Consider the following 24,324-nt stretch of genomic DNA (forward strand, 5'->3'; position numbering starts at 1 on the left):
CTAACTTCTTGCAACCATCCTTATGTCTTCTGTAAGATAAACATAAAATAAAATAATGTAAGTTATCTAATAGGTTATTGTGATGCTTCATTGTTTTAGTGTTACCGGTCTGATAAGTGACAGGGACAGAATCAAAAGCCCCAGGGATCATCCTCTATCAAGCAACTTCACTGTGTCTTCAGTTTCCAGGTCTTTGCTTCAACCAACCCACACTCCAACAAGGTGCAGTTTGTGGAATGGATAATAAGGGAGTAGAACTTATGCACAGGAAGTGAATGTGGAGGAGCCAGATATGGCAAACACCGTTGATGATAGCAGACCTTAATTATACAGGAATAATGAAAATAGTAGGGCTAACATTTACATAATATTCTCTGTCACATATTTGGAGAACACACACACACATATACATATATATACATACATATTTATATTAATTTTTGTTTTATGGATTTGAGTGTTTTGCCTAAATGTATTTGTGTGCATGACATGCATGACTGGTGCCCAGGGGAATCAGAAGAGGACATTGGATCCCCTGGAACTGGAGTTACAGAGGAGCTGCCATGTGAAAAATGAACCCAAGTCCTCTGCAAGAACAGAAAGTGATCTTAATGACTGATCCTTCAAAGGTATACAGCAAATGGAAGGAGATTTAGTATATCTCACTGTCCTTTGAAGAACATTAGTTTTGATGATTCATTTATTTTAAGGCAGTCCAACTTGTGACTAAAGAAAGTGATCATGCACAGCAGTAGAAAATACATATGGAAATGACGTTTTCTCTAAATACTTGACTGCCCAAGTTAGGTACCTCTGAATGTTGTGATCACAGCCCTAGAAACTTCCAGATTGAGAAAATAAAAGAGGGGCAGATTTTTTGAGTTACAAAATGACAAGGGCAGTGAAGAGGACCCCACATGCTATGAACTAACTGGATCAGATTACAAGTGGCACCAAATTTTTGTTTTGACAAGGGCTTATTGTCTTTCTCCCCAGGGTGCAGAAATCGTACAGCTTGTTTGATTACCAGTTGAAAAACAGATGGTCAATGATTATTAAATCCCACCTATTACTATCTTTAAGGTGGGAAGTAGATTTTAAAGATAGACTTCATACAACTAAGAAAATATTCAGACAAGAACGAGAAAATTTAAGTCAATGGCAAATGCTGAGGGGTGAGTGTGAAAAAGAGGATATTGGTTGAATAAGTGTTAGTTTAAGATAGTGGAAGCTTGGTTGGTTTTTATTTGGTGGCTGACATATTGAAGTACTGATATGAATTTTGGTCCTGGAACAGGCAGTTTATCATATTGGCAATAAAGCACACTCAGTAAGAGATCATGCATTTGAGGCTGGGCAGATGGCTGGGCTGGTGGTGGTAAAAGTGCTTGCCATGAGAGCCTGATGAACGGAGTCTGGATCTCTAGAACTCAGGTAAAACTGGACACAAGAGTTCAAGCCTCTGAAATCTCAGAAGGTACTACAGGCAGATGGGGACAGACACAGGAGACCAGAAGTGTGGGGTCCAGATAGAGTGTCTTACACAGTGGCAAAGAGAGCCCATCTCAAACAAGGTGAAAAGACAAGGAACAGTTCCTGAAGATTGTCTTCTGGTGTCCACATGCATGCCATTGCAAGAGCATGCCTGAACAGACACACACACACACACACACACACACACACACACACACACACACACACACACGGTCACTGGGTTTCTTTTCACATGGACTAAGATATGAGCTCTTTGTCTTGATGTTTCCCAGCTCTGTTACTTTGTAAAACCTATTTAACCTTCTAAGCTTCAATTTTGTACTCTGTAAAATAGGAATGGCACCAGTCACTGTCTCGAAGGGCTTTTGTAGTATATACTGGCCTATGGCAAGTGGCGGGACATTAAAATACTTAAAGTTGGTTCTTAACCTTGTCACTTGTTTATTGTCATCATCCACCTCACTTCCCAGGAAACTGGATTTCTTGGCACAATTTTCTTGCTGATCATTTTTCTGTAAACATCTGTGAACTGATGAATTTAATTAGGGTTCTTCTGATGAGGCTTCTGTGTGGTCTTTAAAAAAAAAAAAACCTGGACCAAAAAGCATCCTTTTGTGCTGAAGTCTTCAAAACTGTTTTTCACAAAGTGGGTTTGTTTGGGTTAATTATGTGTGTTCACTGTGCTTTGGACTCTCAACATAAAGGGCCTACAGCTGGAGATGATCGTATGCAGAGAGAAGAGACATTGCATTGATTGGTTAGCTGTTCCTGTCATGATGTTTCATTGTCTTTTGATTTTTTTCTTTTAATTTTGTATCAAGTATTTGACTATCATGATGAACACTGACCAACTGGCCTGGATTCAGGGAAAGAGATGATGTATGTTTGAATAAGATGCTGTCTGTGGGAAGCATTCCACGGAGGGGACATAAATGCATCCTTGCCTCATACTAGCAACACTAAAGAGGACTGAGGAGACCCAAGACTGAGAAGCTGGAGGTAAGATGACTCATTGGCTCAAAAGATGAGGTGGCCTGGATTGGGGCATCATATGCTGCGTGGTAAACCAGCTGAAGAAGGAGGTGCTGGGGACCCACAGGAAGGGAACCTAGCCAGTTTTGTGGAAAATCAAATACGTGGAAGCCAGTATCTACACCCAGTGTAACAGTGGGAGGCTGGAGGGTAGGAGAGGCAATAGTGAACAGGATTCTGTGATGCAGGCTCTGAATACTTGACTTGATTTGCATGCAAGACTATTCATGTCTGGGGGACAGGTAAGGGCAATGATTAGCGACAGAGGTCTACCTAGAAAGAAAGTACAAGGAAATGTGTGACCCACAAACACTGGAGAAAAAATCCTAAACTCTATTGCTAGTTTTAAAAAGGAGATGAAATGGTTGGTTATTAGATCATGAAATAAATTAAGAAGATCAATCCAATGCAGTAATATCAATGATAGGAAAATAAAAATGCATAACCTCAGGAAAAGCAAAACTTCTACAGCATATTGAAATAAACTGTTGATGATAAAATTTCCTCTGAAATAAGAAATCGTAATAAATAGTGAATATGTGGATATGGTTATGTTTGGATAATCAATATTTTCTTGGTTTTAATGTTTTCAACAATGGATAGGTATTAGTGTTTTTATAACAAGATTAACTTCACTTGGGCAAAACAAAAACAAAGACTTAAAGAAGAATGGAAAGGAGTGGTACATAAAGCAACCTCAGGAGTCAGGTGAAATCTAATGACAAAGAGGGAGGGCTGTGTCTCATGTGCAATTTAAATTGATTAGAAACATGGCTAAATCTGGGTATATTTTAGGACTGGAGGACCTGCTCAATTCTAGTTGTGTTTTGTATGGTATTACTTTTTTGAAAGGATTCATGATGAAGTACATTTATAAATCACAGTGTTGAAGCTTACATGTTTCTCAGGTGCTTTGGAGAGTGATCAGGTTGGTTTTAGCTTTCAGTTTCATGATTAAGAGCCGCCTAATACCTTTACTAGGAATTCCACATGTCAAATGAAGAAAATGATTGTGTTTATTTTGGTGGGCTTGTGTTTATGAGGAAAGACTGAATGATACCATGAGTTAGTAGAAACCCTGTATAAAGGAAATGCTAAGCAAATAATCAAAGTCAGGCATTTAGGTACCACTGAGCCTGCTGCTGGAAATAGCTTCTTCCTGGTTGAGACTGCTGTCACCCCCTCCTGTGCTCAATGCTTACTCCTGCAATACCTCTTCCTACCTTTAACTGCCTTAATATTTTCAAGGGAAATGACAAAATTGTATTCATTTTTTTTTCTGCATTTCCCCACATGAAGCATTATAAGCACCTGGTACTTAATTAGGGTTGAAATAAGCTAAATATGCTGCAAAAGAATGATTGTACCATGTCCAAAGGGATCAAAAGTCCATGTTTTATTGAAAGAGTGGGGCAGCTGTGCTGAGTTTCTGTTTTCTCTTCGTGCTAATTAGAGAGGTAGAGAAGAGGCCTGAAGGTCGTTCCAGCAATGGCACACACTTATTGGATGCTCGCTTTGTGCCAGGTAGGATATAAGGAGGAAAACATCAAACAGAAAGAGAGCCCAGGGTCACCTCCGCTTATAATGCACAATCAAAGCTCCAGCTGGATGAATTTCCTTCCCCATTAATCATACATTTCTTAATCCTTCCGTCTATAAAAAGAGAAAGAATAGAACATGGGAGTGGTATTTTGATTGACTGAAGCTCCCTCCATAACACTGGTTACCAAATGCACAGGGCAATGTGAAGCCCAGGGTAATTCATGAGGTACAAGTGGAAATTTCATTAATATTGATCATATTTATGTTTATTTCTTGTGTAGGCTTTACTAACATAGTGTCCTGGTTAGTTATTTTGTTAACTTGATACAAACTAGAGTCATTTGAGAAGAAGAAACCTCAACTGAGAAAATACCCCTCCTAGATTGACCTGGGCATTTGTGAGCAAGTCTATGGGGTACTTTCTTGATTAATGATTAATGCAGGAGTCATTCAGGTGGCAGCCATCTTTGGGCCTATGGTCCTGGATGATAAAATAAAGTGGGTAGAGACAAGCCACAAGGAACAAGCTAGTAAGCAGCACTCCTCCATGGCCTCTGCTTCTGTTCCTGCCCCCAGTTTCCCACCATGTTCCACTTTCTCCTGGGATGGAGTGTGACATGAGAATTGCAGGAAAGGTGTAAGATGAAATAAACCCTTTCCTCCCTAAGTTGTTTTAGGTCCTGAAATAGCAACAGAAATCATAATTTAAACATATATATGCCATTTAAACATATCTGAATCCGTTAGAGGCAACTTCTTGTTGCTTTCCTAGTTGGGTGGGCTAGTAAAATAGCTTTAGGCCTAGGCATATAGCTCAGTGGTGCAAATACTTGACTTTTATATACAAAGCCCTGTGTTCAATCCTTACCACCATAAAACAAACAAGGAAACGAATTAATAGTTAATTTTTATAAAGCTAGTAAGTAGTATATGGAGAGGCTAAAACTATTAGCAGTGATAGATCAGTGCTTGAATTTTGAAGGACACCAGACTACTGAAGTAGGATACAGTAGCTTAGTGGTAGAGTAGTTGCAAAGTATCCACAGGCCTTGGTCAAATCCCCAGGACTTCAAATAACAATGATGATATTTTTGAGTAGCATATGCTAACTGTAGAGAAAGTTACATAAACAAGGTTAATACCCTGTTTATAAGCAAAATAAAAAGAAATCAACAGGAAAGATTTAATCCTTGAATAAACTAAATCAATGCAGTTGTGTTGACTTATAATTTATTGCATTTGAGATAAACTAGAAGAGAGCCCAAGTAGTAATTATCCAGATTTTTCTTGCTTTTGAAAGTGCTTAACTGTAGCGGACAGAATGTGAGGGGTGAACTACTCCAGATGCCTTCCAGGTGGCTGCAGGAGATTACTCAGTAATAGCACTGCTCTGCAATGTGACCACCAGCACCAGGGCTGCCCTCAGGAAAGCAGTGACATCAGAGGAGATGGCTCCTGTAGTATTAGGTCAAGGTCATGTTGGTCCTTGCCTAGGTCCCATGAGAGAATCATTTGGAAACTAAAACCCAAATGAATATGACTCCTACCTCAAGGTTCTGATTTGCATATTTGGGATTGATTGAGAATGGGGTATTCATCATGTTCAAAAGCCAACCATGAGATTCTAGGGTACAAATGGGACTGAGAACCAGAGCCATCAAATAAACTGGTGAAGGGAGTTGGACTTCCGGCCGTCACTCTGCAGGTCTTTATCTAATCTCACAATTGGCTAGTTACACAGTGTTGGGAATTCTCTGAACTCCAACTGAGAATAGTGTGGCAAGTGCCCTGAGTACCTCCTAAGCGCAAGCATAAGGAGTATGTGAGTTTCTCTATGCACAGTTTTAGCTGTGGAAATATGGAAGTGGCATGCTGGTGGAAGACTACAGTTCATGGTCTCATCTAAGGTGGACTCCCACCACCTGTGAATGTCCTGTTTCTCATTCAGATAATTTCAATATATTTGCATTGTCTTTGATATGATACCTTTTGTTACTGATGTTTGAATAAAACCAGACAGCCACCAAAAGTTAATCAGTTTAAGTCCTCACAACCAGTAATTACTCAGAAAAACAGTATTGTTCCTTGTCCCATTCCCCTAACCAGTTTGCTATCTTTACTTTATCCTTAGCTTAAGAATAAAACTACGGGGCTCTTACTCATAACATATTCCAGAGTATGCTCCACTGAACTCTAGTTGTAACTGTTTTATAAGTATCATTTTAACAAAAAGTATTCCATGATAAGAGGTTGAAAATTATAGAGTAAATGAAAACATTTCCTTATTAGAGAACTTCACAGATCTTTAATATGGTTTTTATATGTTCCTTGAGGAGGGTCACACACACATTTCAGAATTTCTGAACCTATATTGGTTTTAGATTCCTTTAAAATAACAAAGGGACAAGACTAGCATTTAAAAACATACTGGGAAATGCCAATCTAAGGTAATGATACTATGGTAAAGAGACCAAACAACAACAACAACAACAACAAAACCACAGATGTACTTGGCTTGCCTAAAGTGATTTGGTAGAATTAGTGGGTGTGCCTGTGACTAGACAGAGTTCTGCAGAGTCTGGTCCCAGCATTTTCCCACTTGACTTCGATGCCTTTGTCATCCTTCCCTCCGTTTACTACTTCCCTTTTAAGGAAGAAGATGAATTCATTCTCTGCAAAAGTGTATAAATTCTCTTACTGACAATTTTTCCTTTAAATGTCAAGCAGAGGTTATAAGGGGGAAAGTGTAAGATTTTAAACCTTAAATTATAACATGGCAAGGAGCTTGACAACCAACAACTAATGTTACTGCTGTAAAAATGATAAATGATCCCAGATTTAAAGTCTCTGGTATTATACAGAAAAGGCAAAAACGATCACATTTCTATAAAATATTTGGCTCCGAGGAGCATCTTGCTAAGGCTTAAGAAGAAACAGTGTATGGAAATATGTAAAAGATTTTTTTTTTTTTAAAAAGAAGCCAAAACTTCAATGTTCCCAACTTTCGACCATCTGTCTCAAGATATTCAAGACTGAGTAGTAATCCCTTCACTTAGACTTTACCAGTAGTTACCAGTATTATCCACAAACATCTGTCACTGGCATTCAACTGAACAGACAAAAGAATCTAATAATTGTAGCAAAAGACATTAAAAAATATTAAATGGAGAAACACAATCTATACCAAGTATTTGGGTGACGACCATGAAACATGAGCGTGGCAGGTCATATCACCTCATTTTAGACACTGGAGATTTGTTGCAAAGGGGACAGTAGAATTCTTACTTTAGCATAATTTGTGCAAAGCTCAGATCTTCAAAAGTGGAGAAGAAAATAGGAAGGAATTTTAAGTGAAATTTATTCATAAAGAGTATAAATGAATGTGTGATAACATCTACTTCAAAAATGAGAAAAGAATGTGTCAAACATCTTAAAAGACTGGGTAGTGAAAATATGGCAATACAAACTTGTAGATATATATGAAAGAGGGACTAATCCTTGCCATTTTTATGGGGGGGACTATGGGTAAAGGGAGAAAATTATAGAAAATAAATTTCAATGTAATGAGAAAAAATATACAATGGTGGTTATAATCTGGTAGGTATTTTTGGGCAAGTATTAAATTCTCCACTCTTAGGGGCCCTTATCAAAAGTGAAATATCACTTCACACAGTTGCCATTCTGTGAGATTCTGAGGTTCCAAACAAAGATGACATTTAAGATTTAAATTCTGAAACGTAAAAACTTCCTGGCAAGGAAATGCGCATTCTGTATTCTATGAATCAGGAGATGCCCAACATGCAGTCAACATAGCTGTGAAGCCAAAGGTGGTATTATTAAGACTATGCTTGCTTCCAGTGGGACAAGGGATGAGAGGGGGATCTGTGGTTGGTATGTAAAATGAATGAAAAATTTCTTAAATTAAAAAAGTATAAGCCGGGCGGTGGTGGTGGCGCACGCCTTTAATCCCAAAACTCGGAGGCAGAGGCAGGTGGATCTTTGTGAGTTCAAGGCCAGCCTGGTCTACAGAGCGAGATCCAGGAAAGGCGCAAAACTATACAGAGAAACCTGTCTTGAAAAACAGAAAAACAAAACAAACAAACAAGAAAGAATAAATGTCATTAAGTTTTAGTAGATTATTATTTTTCTATTGTACCAAGAATTTTAAAAAGTAAATAAAAAATGTGCGCTCTTGCAAGGCTGCATTCTCACTTAGGGGAAGTGATTGGAGACTTATAGAATTGTGGCCATGTAGCCACAAAAGTCTAAGATAATGAACAGGAGTTTAATATAAACTAATTTTTATTTGTTGCCATTCTCAGGATTTTGCTAAGCAAGCTCTTTGATTGAACCATAGCCCAACATGGAGTTTCTTTTTGGGGCCAGTACTTAAAACACTCTGAGTGGATAACATATTGGGGGATGTTTTCCTAAGGACTGAAAGAAGGAACGAGGATAAACAGCTTCAGAAAGAATGGCGTATTTAGAGAAAAATGTGCAGTGTGCTGCAGCTGGTAAGTCACAGAGTCTAAGTCATGTGCACTTCCTTTTGGGGGAGAAACAGGAAGAGCAGGAAAAATAGATATTATTAGTAGGGGCTAACCAGAGTGACAGGAGAACAGTAACAGATATTTTGGAGGCTGAAGTAAAATAATTGGTGTTCAGGGTAGCTTCACTAATTTTTTTGTTTGTTTATTGTTTCTAACTCAGGGTCAGTTTTTCTTCTTTCAGAATAATGTAAAGTGAGCCATTTTCTCTCATTCCCAGATTCCGCTTGCTAGTTGCCTCGGAAGCACTAATTATGGTTTTCCTTATATAGGACAGAAGCGACCTATCATTGTTGAAGGTTCATTTTCTTAAAACCATTCATTCCTTAAAACTTAAAACAGTGAAGAATTATGTCATAGCTATTTTTGAAATCATGTTATTTACAATGAATATAAAAATTATTATGGAAAAATACCATAGCATCTGAAAAATTCTTTTGGGTGTAGAGGCCGTTTTTCTTAGAATTTGAAAATAAGTCTACAGATTTAGGCATGACTTGAAGAAATCAGCAGACAGATCTAGCATAATTTCATAATAGCATCAGGTGAAGGAATGCTGGAAAAGTTACATCTAAACTTTTTGTATGTCAAAGGTGAAGCCTTTCCCAAGGCAACCATTATTTGAAAATGAAAGTTTCTGCTTCATTTTCAATGTAGACTATGTAGAAGATGGTTTCACACTTTATCCTAATGTCAATATTTCAAGTAATAAAATTTATATTGTGTACAAAAGTTATTCATATCTCAAGTGCCTAAATAATTTTTTTGGTTGAAAAGGCAACATCACAAGATCAACTTTTATTTTCAAAGCATACAAAGAAATAAGTTTCATAGCTTCTTGAGAATGAAAATAATGATGACTTTAGACGGTCAAGAAGTTGGAAACTCTGAGTTGCAAGTTTGATATTGATATGTTTCTTTCTTGTTTTCTTTTTCTTTTCTTTACTTTCTTCACCAAGTCAGGAAACCATTGCTCATGAAAACCAATTCATTTGAGAACAGGCTAAAGAGATGGGAGGGATAATTATCTTTTTAATGAGAAAATGCATTTATCCTTCCCAGTAGTCCTTCCCATGATGCAGTAGCTCATGGAGTCCCCATCATGCTGCACTGTGAAGTCTGCCTGCTTTTCCTTTTCCATCTTTATATCTTGGTTTCTTTTAGATACTGAACAAATGTCTGAGCATGCTTTCCATTCTTTCTCTGAAGCTCCTGTTTCCTTTCTTCAGCACCGCTGCTTGCTGACCTCGATTGCTGCACAGGTGTGTACTGAAGGTTAACTGTGTCAAAGGCGGGGCCCTAATCTGACAAGACTGCTAGCCAAGGAGAAGAAAAAAGAACGCATCTTTCTGTCAGGAAAAGCCCATTGAAAGGGCCTGTGAGATACAAACAGATGGTGGCCATCTGCAAACCTGGAGGAGTGCCCTCCTAGAAATGAAATAACAGTGTTTGGAATTCTGAGGAAATATATTTCTGCTGTTTAAGCCGTCTAGCCTAGAGTATTTTGTTATAGCTTTCCAAACTAAGACAGTCACACAGTGATAAAGAAGAACCTTATACATCTGTGCCCAGTTTTGCTGGGGTCACACTCACCATTAGTAGTCTGTCTCCTACTTGCAACCTTCCATCCTTCTGTGCAGCTCCACCATCTATAATTTTGGTTACATAAATGCTGTTGTCTCCAGGAATGTGCTGGTTCCCCACACCTCCAGCAATACTGAAGCCTAAACCTAGGGGGAAAGAACAGAAAATGAAAAGCAAATGCAATTAGCTCTGTAACAACATCTGAAAATATTGTTAACTGGTTCATTTTTTTTTTTCTAATAAATGGCAGCAAGGATTCTATTGAAATCAACTTTGGTATCTAAATATTTGAAGGGCTTATAGATTTGTGCTACTGAAGCAAAGATCATTTAGTCAATCATATGTGAATTTCAATTTTGTTCTATTTGAAGACTGGGCCCCTAACCACTACTCTTTTCCAATTAATGAGTTCCCGATAAGTAACTAGTCAGAATAAGGATGCAGCAAAGGATACCGTTCTTATCCCCTGTGAGGAAAGAGTTGTATTTTTGTGTTGAGGCAGGAGAAACACAGGTGCAGTTGTTGACTATACAGAGCCCAGGGCTCATCCTCATGGTCATTGCTACTCTAGCACAGGAAGGAGATGCTTCCACTAATGTACTGGAACAATCTCTTGATTCATGTCTTTCTTCATTCTATTAACATAAGCTTTATGAACCTACTTTCGCCTTGAAACATGGAATTTGGGGTAACCTAAATCTGTGTTCCCAGGCTGTTGTCATACATACTTGACTACAGAATAAACCACTTCTTATCCCCTTTGAGGTGAGAGTTTTATATATACAATATATTATATATTTATATATATGTTGAGTCAGGAGGAACACAGGAGCAGTCCTTGATTGTATGGAGCCCAGGGCACATCTTCATGTTCACTGTTATTCTATCAAAGAAAGAAGAACCACAACCATTTTTGGGGGCAACTGGACACTCTTGATTGACATTTCAGGATGAAAATTATAGTTAGAAGAGTGTCATCTAGACTGAGACTGAAACACTGGATATTTCTGTCACTATTTCAGAAAGCTGATGAAAAAATGATGAAAGATGCTCTTTTTACATTTCTTCTTTGGCCATGTTGTCATATTTTTAAAATTCCTGGCCCCTAGTGTTATTAACTAACTGTTAGGTTTCGAACCTGGCACAAATGAGCAAGGTGCCTATGTGACATAGCACTGCCGACGCTGACCCAGGTTCTCCCTGCATCCCCCAGTCCCTACCTGTCACAAGGTCCTCCTGGCTGGCATACCCTGCCCCCTATCCTAAACTTTTCCAGCCCAGGGACTGGGCTGCCCTTCCCCTAGCTGCCCTTCCCTATATAATCCAGCCACTTTGGTTTCCCCTTTCCCTTTTGGACTCCCTGGCTGCTGTACCTGGTTCCCCTCTCTCCCCTCACCCCACATGCTCAGGGTCATGTCCACTCTGGACTCCCAGATATCTCTGCCTCTGATTCTGTTCTCCCTTTCATCTGAAATAAACTTCCTCCTCCACCACACCTAGGAAAAGTTATGGCCTTCCTTGTTATTTCTGTTTTCATTCACTAACTGATAATGAAGCTATTGACAAAAAAATGTGAATCATGTCTGTGTACGGCCTTATGAGCAAAAGTTCCCAGAAAAAAAGCTGAATCTTTGAACAGAACCTTCAGTGACTGTGGAGGGATTTGGAATGATTCAAGTCTGAAGCCAAAATATCTTGAGTCCTCTTTTGCCCTCTCAATAGCCATTTATCGTCTTCCTCTGAACCTTACCTGACAGCTCTGTGACCATTAAGTGAACCATTTGGGATGTAGAAACAGACACTTGCTTTTGCTTGGTATGTGGTAACTTAGCAGACCACTACCTTATAACAACTCCGAAGCTAAGAGGGTCATCAGATTGCACCTGAGTACTACGACAGAGCTTTCCTGCTTTACTGTAACCCACCTCCCCATGCTTCTACCAATGTATTTGAAAAGGTCTTGATTTCTGACTTTCTTTGTTCTGTTAAAAAAATCCATGAAATTGCTTCCATGTTGGGACAGGGAATTTGGGGTAACCTAAGTCTGTGTTCCCACGCCATGGTCACTCATACTCGGCTACAGAACAAACCATTTATCATCCCCTTTGAGGTGAGAGTTGTATTTTTGTGCTTAGAGTCTTAAGAATAAAAAAGGATACCTTTACTCTACTTTTTATAATGAATGGCAGAATATAAGATCATTTTAAACATGGACGTTTTATTTTAAGAGGTGAATTTTACTCTGGCTTGCAAAATGCTTATTTTTTAATTTAACTGTGGAAGGATATAACAAGAGCAGAATTAACTACCAACTATAAAGTAGTTGAAAAGAAATTATTGATAGACCCTCTGAGAACACGATTCAGAAAGAGAGTACTCAAAGTCCAGTGAAATTAAACACAGAGTTTCATGTCTTTTTGGCTTAAGAAAAAAATTAAAAAAAATACATTGAATAACTGGTAAAGCAGTCATAAAATTTTTGGTACTTTATATATATAATAATGGAAAAATGATTTTATGAACATTAACTCTATTTCATTATACTTTTGATTATCAATACAGAGCAAATTAAATATATGCTCTTAAGACAATATAAATAATGGAAAAATGATGATTTAGTATATTATCAAGTTACACCCTGGAATTATATTAAAAATGCAATGGTTTTGTTAAACGAACTATAATAGTTGTTAAAAGAAATGGAAAATGGATTCAAATTGATAGGGCAATTAAAATAAGTGTTATATAATTTCCTACTGAAGTGGGTAATTATTCTTCATTGATACTTTACCACCCCATAGAACCCTGAGTACATTTGTCTGCCTATGACTTAGAAGAATGTGTTTTCTAAGCAATGACCAAAGGATAAATGAATTGTGTATAAACGGGCTTTTCCTATGAACTTTAAAATGTGCATTAGCTCAGATTGTCCAAAACTGTAATTTCACTAGATAAATGAGCATAAGAATGTTTTAAAAATATTTTTCTCAGCATTTGCACTATCACATGAAGTCTACTGCATTTGTAGCACAACAGAGGTCATTCTAAATACTGTAGAGAACAAGGTTAAACACATATCCAGGAACTCTGATTTACACCCACTAGATGAGCAATAAATGCCAGAGACAATCTTGGTTCCTGAGAGCTATGGAACACATTACCACCATAAAAAAGATTAAGTCCCACAAAGAGAATAACTATATAGTTGACATTTGAAATTGAAGACAGCACCAAGACCACGAAATCACTATGAATACTGTGCACATAAATACATCAGCTGAAAAACTGTTTCTTTCTTTCTTTTTTTTTTTGATATTAGGTTTATGTACTTTTTATCTAGTGACTCTACCCAAGGTGAAGCCAGGCATTTTTAGTACACATATCTCTGAGACCCAGAGAATGTGTTTGGTGCCACACAACTAAATGTTTCTCTTATTTCAATGATATGTGAATATATTTTAAACCAATCCATACTTAATATCAAATAGTTTTCAGGTATCATTCTTTTCATGATTTTCATTTGTTCGGACAGGGCTTCATTGTGTTGTCCAGCCTGTCCTTGAACTCATGATCTTCCTGCCTCAGCCTCCAGGATAATGAAATGACAGGTGTGCATACCATGCCTGGCCATATTCCAGATATTCAGTTCAACATGGTATGTAACGTGAAACTTATGTCTATATAATGCAAACAAGTTTACTTACATTCAGAAGTATCAATCTATGCTTTAAGATTGGATGCATTCACATTCATTCATTTCATTCATCCACACATTCATTCACTCAACCAACATCTCCTAAATATGTTCTGTGGTTTTCTTGGTTTGAGACAGGGTCATATTTAGCACATGACAGCCTCAAACTCTTTATGAGGCTGGACTTGAATGCCTGATCTATCTTTCCCTACCTCCCCAAACTAGGATTACAAGCATATATATCCATGCCCATCCATTCTATGCATTATGTCCATTGTGTCCAAGAAAGTCATTCTGCTATATTTATCTTGGCTACAAAAGAAAGAAATTGGCTAGAGTATACTTCCTTAAGGCCTTATTCAAATATCAATCCCTCTAGAGGCCTGACTCTGATCTTTCTATTCAATATTGTCTTTTACTATATATTCTACTGTGATGGTTAGGTTTCATTGTCCAGTTGATACAGTCTAGAATCACCTAGAAGGAGAATCTTAGTGGGGAATTGTCTAGATAAGTTCCCCTTTGGCTACATCTGTGGGGCACTGTCTTGATTATGTTAATTGATGTAGAAAGAGTCAGTCTAAAGGTGGACAGTACCATTCTTTGGGGTTGGGATCTGGATTCTATATAAGGGGAGAAAGAGAGTTGAGCCCACCAGGCATGCATTCATTCTCTGCTCTCTGCTCTTGAACATGGATATAATGTAACCAGCTGCTTCAAGTTTCTGCCACATTGATCTCTCTGAGAAGACAGACTATAACCTGGAATTTTGAAGTGGATGAGACTTTCTCCTCTAAGGTGCTTTTGTCAGGGGGTTCTATCACAGTGACAGGAAAAGAAATGAATAAATATATCTACCCTATCACCATGCCTTAATTTCCATTTTCTCTTAGCATTTATTACCTTGCAATAAGTCACCTGTGTGGCTTCTCTTTTGTGAGACAGGCTCTGTCTGTGGCCAAGGCTGGTCTTGGATTGTTGGGCTCATACACTCCTCCTACCACAGCCCCTCAATCAGCTTTGTCTACAGTTACACACCGTCATATACCTTTTATGGTTTATCTTCTTGGTGAAAGTCCAAGCTCTTCAGTGCCATGGATTTTTGTTTTATATTGTATAATTAGAGAAAAGCTGGGCATGGAAGTTTCAACATGAATATATTCTCAGTGAGAGAAAGAACAAGTGATTGTAAAGGAGAGAGGTGCAAATCTCTGAAAAAAAATCCTCCCTCTAAAGATGAGATTGTTGGCTTTGAGATAGTGAGGGGCAGAAAATTGCACAGTCAGTGGAACCAGGGAATATGTGAGGCACTCCTCTGCTTTAGGAGAACTTAAATCAGCTCTCTCCCTTCAATCTGCCAGGAGTTTATGCCAATTGTAGAGCAGAGAAAGGGCAGCAGAAGAGCCATCGTCTTATCCCGAACTCTTTATCTAACAACTGTGGAAATTCATTTCTCAATTTTCTCATCTGAAATAAAAGAGTGGACATTGCTATGTCCTATAGAGATTGACACATAATAGACTCTGGATAAATACAATCCCCTGCTTTCAACGAGCCCCCTAGGTTGGTGAGAATATCAGACACTTAAAATACTTTTGGCAGGATGTATACAATGGTGATAGAGGTGTTGAGAGAGAGAAATCTTCTGAAATGGTTGGGGAAAGGATCAACAAAGGGTCTGCATTTCAGCTTTATCTGAGGTTGAAGGAGAATTCATAAAAGAGAATGCACCTTTGACACCAACTCTCCCTCTGGATTCCAGATATACTCAATGACATGGACACACAACACCAATAAAACCCAGCTCTCCTGAACTTGACGCAGAAGCAAAACCATTAGGAAAGCATGTATTTGTAGTGTGATAAACCACATCTACGAAGGTAGTACAATAAGATTATAAATATTTGAGTCAGCAATGCCAAAAATGCCAAAAATCACCATTTTGGGGAAATAAAAGCTCTGATTGGTCACCATTTTTAAAAGAAGACTTCATTATAAGTACATAACTCTAGACCATGAAATTAGTCAAACATAAAATTAACTCAGTGAAAAGACTTCGTAGTGCTCACCATTATGTTACCCCCTGTGGGGACTTTGGTTATTAAAACAAAAACATTCCTGTTTATGCTGGCTACATACAAAGCTAACACAGAAAAATCTACATAATCAAATCACAAAAGAAGGTAAAATTAACAGATCTTCCTGGGCTCTAATAAAGGATAAAGATATGCCTAACTCAAACAGTTAATCCCCTAAATAACTAAAAATATGTTTGACAAATATGGATATACCCATAAAATTTCAGGATTCTATCCATTGTGTAAGGCTGGGTTCACTCCATATTTTTGATGTATTCCTGAATTTATATCCCTGTGTTAGCACAGAAGCTGCAGGTACAGGAAAGGCACACAAGAAGCTTGCTAATGCCTTTAATTGACCTGTTCCCATACAGAATGTTTTCTTCACTGTATAAATAGAGAAGCCAGTGAGTGGATCACTGTTCACGCTTTCAGCAGTTGTCTGCCTACACTGAGGGGGAGGTGTCGGTGAGAGGTGGGGGCTGAAGCTGACGTTTTGGCAGCATAAATTGATACTGTGGTTTAGAAGCTCAGAATAAAATGAAATACTTAAAAATGTCATATGATCACAGTGTGCCCATACATTCCTTGTGGGTGTAAAGCACTGAGTTTTGTGATAGCTGAGAACCATTCAATAACTCACTTCAACATCATTTTATATGAGTTTACTGGGACAGTCCTTGAGGGCTTCTCCAAACAATTTGATATTATTAAACAGCTTGGTTCTGTCACAGCTTACTTAGGATCTTCCAGTGAGGGTGTTTATTGCTTTGTAGAAAGCACTACAGATATTTTGCACATTCTGTCTATGTTTTTATTGAACGAGAAATACTGAATTGGTCCTGAACTCTGGCTGGCTTGTCTTAGAACATACCTATCCTCATGGGCAACTTAATATTTGAAAGCACACACATGCCAGTTAAAATGAAAGAACCAAAAAAAAAAAAAATCCAACCCCGTGTGTCTGCTCAATACTGATAACAGACTATTTTGACATCTCTTTACATTTAGAAAGAAAAACTGCTTAAAATAACCAGCTACGAGCCTTTAATTTTTATTTGTGAGATGACTGAATCCCTTTGGTCACAGTGGATCTTTGTAATTAAAAGTCAAAACCTATTTGCTTATTCTTTGGATGCTCTCTAGGTTCAAAGGACAAAGTTTTGGAGTTGAAAAACTAGCCCTTTGAAAAATCTCTTTGGTGCTCAATACTCCTCGCCGGGTCTCTCATAGATCGCCAGTCAACTACTGCAGCCAACGCTGAAGACTTTTCTCCTAGTCCCTATTGCATGAGACTCACCTATGCTTTTGGTGCATCACTTTCATGCCTGCTGCTTTCTGCCTCAAAGGAGTGAGCACATCCTGTTTTCTGAACCTAAATCTGCCCACCATAGGAAATTGCTTGCTTTTCCTTTATCCCCCTCCTCTGGGGTTGGCTATTCTTTCTTAGCTGAAAAGATACATTCTTGAACTCATAACAGCCTTTCTTATAAGAGCAGAAGTTTGTGAACATTGATCTCTATATAGTTCCCAATGCCATTGATCATACCTAAAATCTCTTAATCTTATCTTCCTCATTTCATATGCCACGGTCTATGTCTATGGCATCCCTTAGGTTTGAATCACTTCTATAAAAAGCCCCTGGCATGTGTTAGGATGATTGTTTGGAACAAGTTTCATTATGGATACAATTTAAGGTGAGTTTAGACTGGATAGATATATGCCTTAATCCAATGACAAATGTCTTGACAAAAAGAGGAGATCTGGACATAGAAACACACAGAAAAAATTCAAAGGATGATGGAAGTTGATATTGGAAGAAAAGATTTGTAAACCAAGGCATAGCAAGGATTTTCAATGATCTTAAAAGCTGGGGGGACTGGAACATCCTCTCCTTCAGGGCCTTCTAAAAGGAATCAATTTGTTAACACCTCCATCTTAGCTCTGTAGCCTCAAGGCCTATCAGAGAACATATTTGTGCTGTTTTAAACCATTCACTGTATACTGCTTTGTTGTGACAGGCTTAGGAAATGACTATAACTTCTGGTTTCCAGGGCTTGAGTGGTTATATTTATATACAGATCTTTCTTTTTAAACAAACGTCTTACTGATACACTGCCATATGCAAGTCACTTTATTATTATTTCCTCCTGTAGTGAGAGTGGCTGTGTCAACTATAAATGAGTTCCATTGAATGAGGAGCTCAGCCAATTACCCAGAATTTTCCTGCCTAAGTCCTGTAAATGCAATATGCCTTTACATTTACTACACTGCCTACAACATTGCTGATGAAGTTGACACTTCTACCGTTCATAACATTGTCTTGCTTACCCGACTTCTTTCCTTTCTTTGATGACTTATCTTACATATGTGTTGTGTGTATGTAGGTGCCTGTGCCTGCCCATGTGTGCACATGAAGCACAGAGGAAGACATCAGGCATTCTTCTCTATGACTGTCTACCTTATTCTCCTACAGGAGGGTTAGACTAGGTGTCCAGTGAGCTCCTGTGATCTGCCCATCACCATCTCCAATACTAGGGTTACAAACACACACACACACACACACACACACACACACACACACACACAGAGAGAGAGAGAGAGAGAGAGAGAGAGAGAGAGAGAGAGAGAGAGAGAGAGAGAGAGAGAGCGCTCTCTGCTCTTTATAGAAATGGTACTCATTCTTTTCACTCTTTCTTACTTTTCTGCTACTGAATTGTGTCCTCCAGGAAATCTGATCTTGACTAGTGAGTTTTACATTGCTGAGCTCATTTTGGACATTTTCATGTGTCTTCCAGATTTTAATTTCCCTTACTATCTAGTTTTAGTCAACTACAACTTATAATTTATTTCCAAGTTACATATAGGTAATACTAGTATTCTATGACAGCCTTTTGTGCCCATATTTAATACAAGAAACAATTGACTGCTCATGTGCCAAGTATCAGCTGTAACATCATGGCTGTGTTTGTGAATTTACTAGCTGTGGTTCTTGTTCTCAGTATCTTATTGTCTAGTGGAAGATAAAAGCCATACCTAAAAAGTAAAGACACAGAATAATAAATGCAAACTGGGAGAAATAGTGACTATAGAGTCCTGTAAGTGGGATGCCTATCTTGGTTTGCAGATCAGGGTGGTTTATCTGTGGCTTATGGTATCCAGACCGAGATGTAAGAGACGATGTGAGTCAGGAAAACAAGGGCATGGAAAGAAACCATGTAGCAAAGAAACACAACTCAAGGATGTGAAATAGAGAGATACTAAGACTTACTTTCAAAATAGTCCAGGTAAGAAAATTTTAGGCAGAGTGCAAGCTCAGTTACTGATACAGTAGTTAACAACACTTTGTGACAAAAGAATGAATGGACACAGAAGGTCATAATCTCTACCACATCAGAAGTAAAAGAGGAAAGAATGCCAAAGGTAAATTTAGTAGCACAGAAAATAGAGACACTTCACAAATTAGCCTCTTATGTGTGCTGATAATTTTCTTTCTTTCCCTCCCCTCCTTATTAAATTGAATGATCCTACAGAATAGGGGTTGCATGATATGGACTATGTTGAGCATAGTTCTGGCATCTAGTGATTGTTGTAGATCAAATCTACTAAATCATTCATTGAGCAATTGGTCATGTGATATTAATACATTTTTAAGTATCAGGCATTCCACATTAACAAAGATACATATGTTAGTTGATTTCTTTAGAATAAAAACTTTAGAATATGTATAGTAAGCACTTTTAACATGTCAATTACGATGATAGGTATTGACAGAATTCATGAAAACTATGCTAACATCTTCCCTAAAGGAACAATAGAAATGATCAATGAGAGACAAATTTAGCTTTTTTCTTACTCAGGGGATTATCATCTCTGACCAATTTTCTTTCATTATTATAAGTGAAACAGCCTGCACAGACCACAGATAATCAATTGCTACTGGTACTTAGGACAGTGTGATTATATGCTCTGCTACTGATCCAGTCCATTTTATCATACCTGAAATGGCATACTCTCCAATGTTACAGGATGAAAATACAACCTAGGTAATAAACCACACCTCTATCTACTATCACGTGATTGTGGGATTCATAGGCTAAAATTAGCTGCCATTTGCAAACCAAGCTCATTATAATTGATGCCCAAACATTTTAAAGACTAACATCGAGGCTTGATACCAGCACACAATGTAATAAAAATAACATAGATTGTTACAAAGATATAAAGCCATTTCATATGTCAAAATTAGATGAGGATTTTCCGGTTGCTAGAAAGGTTGCTGTGGAAACCAAGTTGAAACACCTGAAAAGTACCCTCGGTGTATCTTTGTTCATCTCCATCCACTAAGACAAAGCTCTGTTTAGTAACATCTTGTTTGCAAGGCCCTTCCTGATCTCCACTTCTCCAAACTACAAATACTCTGCACTGACTACATATCATGCCTTATGTATCTTCCTTACTTTGGACTGTATTTCAGTTTGGTTCTGTTGCTGGAGCTTAAACCCAGTACTTCCTGTTTGTTGGGTCAAAACTAATGGACACATTTGAAATTCCCCATGGACTGAGGATCTTTGTGGGGCAGGGGTAAGGTCTTTAGGAACAGCACTGCACTCAGCTACACTTGCCTTGTCACAAAATGTCTCACAGTAACTGAAAACCTTTTGCATCAAACCCTTTAATCTGTACAGTGTACCTTACACAGACACTTGAACAAAGGCTAATCTTACATTCTAACCAAGTTAGTGGGTTTTTAAAAAAATATTCTGTAACATAACCAAACACATTTAATGAAAACTTACAACAGTATATTTTACAAAGTCTCTTTGTTTTCTACTCTGTAGGGTGATTTAATAAAATATGACATGGCTACTGTGTGGATGGGAAAAAAGATGAAAGGTACAAAACCTTGCTTGTTCCTAGCACTTGAGAACACACAACAGTATTTTTAGCTTTCTAAGCATCAGGTTTATCAGGAGAATATCAAGGAGGCTAAAAACTACTTCCTAAAATCATGGTGAGAACTATGATAATATATAAAAAAGTATCACAAGTGTACAAAGAGTATTCATTATCTTTTCCTTAGTTTCCAAAACTATAATGAATTGAATATGATGATAATGCTTTATAACTCCTACTCATTTATAATTGCATAAAATTTAGATAAGATGAAATATTAGCATATAAAATGAATTACCAGATATAAAATCATATCTAACCACTGGTCCATTACCTATCAGCTCACATTTTATTTCCCAGACTATCTTAAACACTACTGTATATTTTTACAACACATTTATCTCAAAGGAGAAAAGAGATGCATTATAGAGCTGGGTCGTTCCAGTCTCTTATTTCTTTTGTCTCTTTCTCAATGAATCTCCTCAACGGACTCTTTGCATTACTTAAGTCATGGGTTCTTTAGTTTGTGAGGAGTCTCTGTGAAAATTCTGTTTGTGCATCAGATGAAATATAACATTATCTATACAGTTAGAATGGCACCAGCTTGGACAGCCTGGTTCCAAGTATACAGAAACTATGAATATATCTCAACAATTGACATAATTAGCTCAAATGTTTTTGAAGAAGTAGGTTCTGTAATTTTCAGATGTACATCTATTCAGATGGCTGTCAGCAGATGGATATCTAATCAGGATTTGGTTTAGTCAGTGTTCCAGAACATTCCCCACTCTCTAAAGGATTTTCAAGGACTTTCAATAAATGTATTGGAGAAGAGTAGGGAAAAAGGCATGTAATAATACTTAGAGTAAATCAGGTGTTAAAGCTCAGTCCTTTAACAGACTGGAAAAGAAAACAAGAAAAATACAAGTGAAATCAGATAAATTCACACAGATTGTCAGAATTGAATTTGGTACTCTGAGTAAGGACAAATCAAGGTGTAACTAAGATTCAGGAGGAATGGGGATATATTGAAATAAGAAGCTCTAGGGTGATGTAGCTATGTTTAAGGTGGACTACTTTGTTTTGAAGTAGCCACATGCAGCTTCCTGTGTTCATCTGCTGTTCACTGCTTATTGCTTAGAGTGGGAACAAGCAGATGTATTTACCCTTCTGCACTTGGGAAACATTACCCTCGATAAATATTTGCTGACAGAATGAGTAAGAAAGCAAGGCAGTGGCTGTAGGCTTAGCCACAGGGTTGTGTCATTGATTTCCTATTGAACAAGTTATCTTAAATTATTTGCGATTCTTTTTGTTTTCACATGTGGTATTGGAGATTGAATTCAGATCCTTCCTTGTAGATGCTGGGGAAGTGTTCTACCACTGAGCTGCCTACCTGAAAGTGCTTCTGATCATTCTACTTCTTGACTAGAGTGTTTTATACTTTGTTTTATATTAGTAGAAATGTCATATACCCTTTCAGTCCTGATTCAGATACTTTGGGATATAATATGTCTACTAGATTTAAAAAGTTGCCGGGCGGTGGTGGCGCACGCCTTTAATCCCAGCACTCAGGAGGCAGAGGCAGGCGGATCTCTGTGAGTTCGAGGCCAGCCTGGTCTACAGCGCGAGATCCAGGAAAGGCGCAAAGCTACACAGAGAAACCCTGTCTCGAAAAAACCAAAAAAAAAAAAAAAAAAAAAAAAAAAAAAAAAAAAAGTTAAGAAAAACCCCTGCCACTGAGATTGTGAGTGTCATGTCAATTTGCATAATGGTGATCTTTTAGTTTTATTTCAATATCTACTTCTAAATCTGTGAGGATAATTTGGCAGTAAGCTGCAAAAATAAACTAAACTCAGAAGAGCAGCAATCCTATGGGCTTCACCTGGAAGTGAAAACATAGAGGAATAGCCAAAAACAAATAAAAAAAATTAGTTCAATTCCTCATTCCATAATAAGTCGTCTATGGTTTGCACAGTGTGGATTCATTTTTATTTCCCTTCTTCAACTTTGGGGTTCTATAATTTGAAAAGATAATTTAGATAAAAAGGGAAAGCTGTTCTCCTCCACTCTTATCATGGATGAACTTCCTTCTAGGCATCCGTCGAGGGCAGTAAATAACAAGGATCCTTTAGTGAGCCAGTGAACTGTGCAGTCAAGCTGGATATTGCAAGTAAAGTTTGTAAAGGCTACTCCCTTTAGAAAATGAATTTTATTTGTGATAAAATTTGCAAGCCAGAATATAAATAGTTATATTTATTACTTACTAAATGTCAAGAACAAAGATGAACATATTTTATTTATTATGACTTATTTTATTAACCTCATTAAAAAAAGAGGCAGATACTGTAGTAAATTACAAATAAGAACATAAAGAAGAAAGGATTTAAGTAGGTTTTCTCAAGATCAGAGATGTAATGACCTGCAGGGCTGGGGTGTGAATCTGAAAGTATCTGGCAATGAAAGCTGTGTTTCTATCTACTCTTCCATTCTGTGCACTGTGTCCCAGTTTGAAAAATCTCTTAGACTATTTTGTCTACACACAAGAGTACTAGCAATAGAAGTAACAGAAACTCTAAAGAAAATTCAAGTGAGGGCTATGAAAACACTAATCTTTCTTGTACTAGGTTTTAGCTACAGAAGAGCTGATCATCTTTTCCCTTAAATTATATAATCAAATAATTCAGTTTTTCCAAGGGACTTGGAATTAATCTAATTCCATTTTCACAACAATCAGGCTCCATTTCTCTTTGTAAATGGAATCCTTAACCCTCAGTAACCAAACCTGAGGTGCTCAGAGTCTAGGCTGTAAGATAACAAAAACAACTAACTTCCAGATAACATTCCTGTAGGAACAGGAACATCATAGTGATCACACAATATTACTATACTGATACTGCCATTAACAGAAAACTGCCTTATTCAATGGCATTAATGACTGGACCTATCTGGACTGAGTCTACCAGGTTGATCTCAGTCTGTGGGGAAGGTTTTGCCCTGGAGGAGATGGGAATGGGGGGGGAGCTGGGGGGAAGGTGAGGGGGACGGGAGGGGGGAGAACAAGGGAATCCGTGGCTGATATGTAGAACTGAATTGTATTGCAAAATAAAAAAAAATAGTTGTAGCAGGCACCTCATTATTTTAACTAAGGACTTGGTGAATTAACTAAAATGCATCATTAAGGGAAGGAAGCTAATGTTCATGAGAAGAAAGTTTCATAGTGCTCCTCACACAAAGTGGAGTTGTACACTTACTAGTGGATTTTGTACCCACCAATAGGATTGCATGTTCAACATTTTTACCTTAGTCATTCATCTCCTTTTGTTTGTTAATTATATATGACCTGTTACATAAATAGGTCATTTGACTAAACATCTTATGATTTGATAAAATACCAAGGTGAAAGAGTTATGTATAAAAACTACAAAGGGGAATGTTTTGAAAATGCTTCTTATAT

The 24,324-nt window shown here is 37.7% G+C and overlaps 1 protein-coding gene across 30 annotated transcripts in view; it reads right to left on the reverse strand.

Moving 5' to 3' along the window:
* Positions 1 to 24,324, reverse strand: part of Dlg2 (discs large MAGUK scaffold protein 2) — a 1,877,153-nt gene that overhangs the window by 469,826 nt on the left and 1,383,003 nt on the right. For all 30 annotated transcript variants that reach the window (XM_052714317.1, XM_052714325.1, XM_052714324.1 and 27 more), the window contains one exon: positions 10,209 to 10,345. In XM_052714317.1, coding sequence (XP_052570277.1) covers positions 10,209 to 10,345 — 137 coding nt within the window. The remainder of the gene's footprint in view (positions 1 to 10,208; positions 10,346 to 24,324) is intronic.

Source organism: Peromyscus californicus, unplaced genomic scaffold (assembly GCF_007827085.1).
Source record: "Peromyscus californicus insignis strain IS unplaced genomic scaffold, ASM782708v3 Scaffold_4__1_contigs__length_199733344, whole genome shotgun sequence".
Lineage (NCBI taxonomy): Eukaryota > Metazoa > Chordata > Mammalia > Rodentia > Cricetidae > Peromyscus > Peromyscus californicus.